The sequence below is a fragment of the Aplysia californica genome, unplaced genomic scaffold (assembly GCF_000002075.1).
Source record: "Aplysia californica isolate F4 #8 unplaced genomic scaffold, AplCal3.0 scaffold00049, whole genome shotgun sequence".
Taxonomy (NCBI): Eukaryota; Metazoa; Mollusca; class Gastropoda; order Aplysiida; family Aplysiidae; genus Aplysia; species Aplysia californica.
This window is the reverse complement of record NW_004797319.1, coordinates 1,883,707-1,888,541: the sequence shown is the minus strand read 5'-3', so window position 1 is coordinate 1,888,541 and position 4,835 is coordinate 1,883,707. Positions and strand designations below refer to the sequence as shown.

General features: G+C 40.0%; 1 protein-coding gene across 1 annotated transcript in view; it reads right to left on the bottom strand.

Moving 5' to 3' along the window:
- Positions 1 to 3,071: 3,071 nt before the first annotated feature.
- The window catches only part of LOC101852604 (toll-like receptor 4), a gene marked incomplete in the record, with an annotated part of 14,970 nt that continues 13,206 nt past the window's right edge, over positions 3,072 to 4,835 (bottom strand). The window contains 1 exon segment of the mRNA XM_013079365.2: positions 3,072 to 4,187. Within this exon segment, the coding sequence (XP_012934819.1) occupies positions 3,993 to 4,187 (195 nt within the window).

Genomic DNA, 4,835 nt, shown 5'->3' with positions numbered 1-4,835 from the left:
TTCACGAGTAAATCAGTTTTTTGTCTCTCCTGTAAAATTGTCCTTTCTGAGGTTGCGAGGTTTCTTCACTCCACCAGCGATTTACAACATTGTTAATCATCATCATCATCATCACCATCATCATCATCATCTTCATCATCATCATCATCATCATTATCATCAGCATCATCATCAAAGTAAAAAAATAAGGGCAGAGACTTGGGTATTAGAATATTTATGACAACAGCTGGGAGTTTCGCCCCGAGGGCTTCTTTGGGACGACTGAGAGTACCGGTCAACAGGGATGACTTTGCCTTATTCAGACTGAAAAAGTTGAATGATTAATAGTAGGCCTACTATTAATAAGTTACTTCCCCTGATATTATGAATCTCCTATCAAGGATATTATGTTTCTATGAAATACTTCATTTTTCAAGACCTCCGTGCCCTGAAAAGCTGTGAACTGATGTTCCTCAACATTTACCATCGATTTGGGGCTGATTTTGGTGAGTTAAAACTTGTTATTGAATTACCTTGGAGGCCTTTATACGAGTGACAAAGAAAATGTGAAGAGTCAAATCGGAACACATCATTAGGTTGATTATAAAACACCTATATAAGTAAATGCCGTAAAGGGCAGTTATTTACATTTCAAACTCAAGTTGAACTATTTCCCTCATCGTTGTGTGTCACAGGCTGGGGCAGTCATCCCTTTGTCTTGAGATAAGATGATTTAGGGGCAAAGTGACCCCCACAACAGCTAATAATGTTAAGATTATTATCATTGTGCTATGATGACATGTTTAATCTATCTTCCAATAGATTTAATTGCTTATGTATTTAGTTTAACTAATCAATACTGGGTGCCATTTTAAACAATACTTCTTTCATTTCATCGCAACATTCTATAATTCAAATAATTACAGTGCTATATATAGACCTACTCCTGTTATTCTTGGAATAACAAGCTTAGAAGCTAAAAACAAGTACCAGGTGTGACTCATTAACGAAAGTTATGGGAGAGAAAAGAAGAAGGAGACAGACAGACAGACAGACAGACAGACAGACAGACAGACAGACAGACAGACAGACATACAGACAGACAGAGAATAAGACAGACAGACAGACAGACAGACTGACAGACAGAGAGCAAAACACAGAAAGATGGGTGTGTGTCTTTTGGAAAGGGGGTGGGGGGGGGGGGTAAGATACAAAGCAAAATAGTAAAAGTTGTATCATAACACATATGTATATATTCCATTTATTAGGCCCATATATACACAATATAAATATTATACAAAGGTGTATGTCTGCACGCGCGCATGTGTGTGTATGTATGCGTGTGTATGTGTGTTTGTGCGTATATGTCTGTGTGTATGTGTGTTTGAGTGTGTATGTGTGTGTCTGTGTGTGTCTGTGTATGTGTGTGTGTTTGTGTATATGTTTGTGTATGCGTGTATATGTGTGAATGTGTGTGTATGTGTGTGTTTGTGTGTGCGTATGTGTGTATGTATGTATGTGTGTATGTATGTGTGTATGTCTGTTTGTGTTTGTATGTGTGTTTGTGTGTATGTGTGTATATGTGTTTGTGTGTTTGTATGTGTGTTTGTGTGTATGTGTGTGTGTTTGTGTGTATGTGTGCGTGTGCGTGCTTATGGTGGTATGTGTGTGCCTACGGTTGTGTGCACATACGCGTGTGTGTGTGCATGTGTGTGTGTGTGTGTGTGTGTGTGTGTGTGTGTGCGCGCGTGCGTGCGTGTATTTGTGTATGTGTGCAAGCGTATACGTGCTTATGTTTGAATGAGCGTGCCTATGATTGTGTGTGACAGTGTATGTGTGGTCTCTGTGTGTAAGCGTACGTGTGTGGTTGTGAGCGTGTGCGTGTGCGTTTGCGTGTGCGCGAATGTCTGTGTGTAAGTGTGTGTGTGTGTGTGTGTGTGTGTGTGTGTGTGTGTGTGTGTAATTGTGTGCACGCGTGTATTGTATTGTGTGTGTGTTTGTGTGTGTACTTGTGTTTGTTTGTCCTAAAGATAGGTGAAATGAAGCAAGGAAATCAATGGGGATGGAGAGGAAGAGGGATCTTCACTTGGTATAAAAGTTTCCACAGGTGAAGAGTGCAGGAAAGGCGGTGAAGGCGAACAATCTCATAGTTAAAAAGCATATAATATAATATGTGAGGCAGCGTGGTGGAATCAGGCTCTCGTCAATTTTTGAGCACATAGAGTTTTGGTAACATCTTAAAGATTGTTCATTTGTCTTTTTTGGGATGACAAAATATCCATATATCTTGAATACAAGTCGAGATATTTGCAAAGGAAGGAGGTGGTTGGGGTCACCTGTTTTCAGAGGTAAAATTATTGAGAAAATGGCCGCCAAAAAGTAGTTATTTCCTTAGCTTAAGAGTCCGTGGTAACTAAAAATTTACGTTTTTTTGTGCCTTTGACCAACGTTTTTCAGAAAATTCCACGCAGAAATTATTCTTTTTAATGGCATAAAAGCTGTTGAGCCAAAAAACAAAAATTTGATAAATATTCACAAACCTGCGGAAAAATGCAAGTTACTTCACTTTGATTATTTTGACGAGAGCCTGATTCTACCACGCTGACTCACATATATTAATTAATTCACACAAAAGGACGGGGGAAGGAGGGGGGGGGGGCTGTCAAGCGGGGAAAATCAGGGGTGTACTGAGGCGTGAAAGGAGAAGAAAGAGGCGTAGATGGACATAAAAGAGAAGTGGGGGAGACTCTACTATCACGGTTGTGAAATGGGTAGTTAAATGGGGAGAGTTATGTTGTAACGGAAAAAGAGTGGGGGTGTGGATTCTTTTTTTTAAAGAGAGGGTGGGGTGAGTGTAAGGGAGCGGGGGAAGAAGGGTGGTGGCTAAGTAACTTAATTGTACATTTTAGTTTTTTTAAACAGTGTTCGTCGATTTGAAAACCTGAGAGCGTTTGCTGTGAGCCCAAGTTCTATATTCCAAGGTAGAAGACGCAGGTTTAGGGGTCGTTGTTTTGTTTGTTTGCTTGGGGGGGGGGGGTTGTGCTTTTGTTTGTTGTTGTTGTTTTTTTTTGGGGGGGGGGTTTGGGGGGGGATTTTCTTGGATTTGTTTTTACAGTCGATGTTGCTTGAAAGAATTTTTTAAAGGTGACCTTTTATGTAGTTGATTACTGTCTTGTAAGGGCAAGTTTTACATCTTGTACCTGGGTTTGTTGCCTGAGTGATTCTTCAGGGTTTGCAAAAGGTTGTTTTGTGGGGATGAAAAAGGTGTCGCCTTAGAACGCCTAAATAGGTTACCAAGATGGTGGCGAGGAGCAATTAAAGGAGACTCTATCATTTTGTTGTATTTTTCTAAAATGCTTTGGTATTGGGTCGTGGATGTCTTAAACGTTAAATAGCTTTTGATAGTATGAGGTTACAAAGAAAGGCTTTTTTTTCAGTGTGGTGTACTACGATGTTTGTTGTCATCATTATCATCATCATCATCATCATCCTCATCATCCTCATCATCATCATCATCATCCTCATCATCATCATCATCATCATCATCATCATCATCATCATCATCATCATCATCAAAGGAAAATGTTTTTAGATGATGTGTATACAGTACACTTTGACACAGCAAATCAGAACACGGGATAAAAATGTATACTGCTGAAAGTAAATTTAAAATGTACCCCATATCTATGTTTGTGCATATGATATGTTATAGGCTGAACTGTAGATTCGGAGCAGATCACAAGTGTGTGGGTTGAGGGCGCACACCACTGTTAGTTCCTGTTTCATTTCCATTCTCTTTGCTGTTTCTGTCTGGCTGTCTTACTATTTCTCTGTACTAAATGACTGTTGTGTCAGCGTTCTTTTTTCTTATTCAAACGAACAGATCGTGGGCTCCCACTGCTGTTTCTGTCAGACTGGTTGTTATTGTGCTTATGTATTTCCTTCTCTTTACACATACAAAAACAGAGACAGACAGACAGATAGACAGACAGACAGACAGACAGACAAGCAGATCACGTGCTCCTGAGGTCCTGCGCTAACTTATCCCAGAAAGCCTTGTAGTGACGCCTGTCTCTCGGGTAGGCGATGTAGGTGTTGGTCCGTATGTACGACAGTACATGGCGGTCCAGTTCTCGGGCAGGGATGTCTTCCTTGAAGAGAAACACGAGCACGTTACGACCCGTGCTTACTGCTTCTTGTTGCGCCATCTGATCTCGATGGAATGAAGGAATACAAAAAGAAATAATTTGATAAAAGAGAAACACATCCACACAATATTGGTCATTAAGCATAAAGTAAGTTTTTTAAAGTTCCAGTAGAGGTTTTTCGGCGCTCGCAACTGCATAAAGTCATATAGGCACCCGAAGATTAGAGGTGTTACAAGAGAGTAACAAACATAAAAAAGAATGAGGGTAAATAAGGACGATCGATCTATGTGTTTGATAGGAAAAAAGAAGCAAACCACACCAGAGCACCCGCCAACCTCCCATTAAAAAAGAAGGAACAGAAGAAGAAAAATTAGGTGAAGGAAATGTGAAATTAGATAAAAACTTTCTTATTATACTTAGCAGGGGAAAAGTGGGTAACACTGGCAAATTACGTATGAAGTACAACAATTCGAGTACCTCAAAGGTTTCAAATGATTGTAATTTGTTAATTGCATCGTTGTAATTGTAGAAGTTTTACACTCCCATCGACGCTTCAGATTATTCAGGAAAAGGGCAGGTTCTATCATGTCTGTAATGACCAACTTGGTACTGGGAGGGATACAACACCCCAGTGGACAGACGGAGGTACGCCACAACAAAAATAAGCATTCACAGTTAATATTTGCAACTGTCCCATTACTTTTTCTC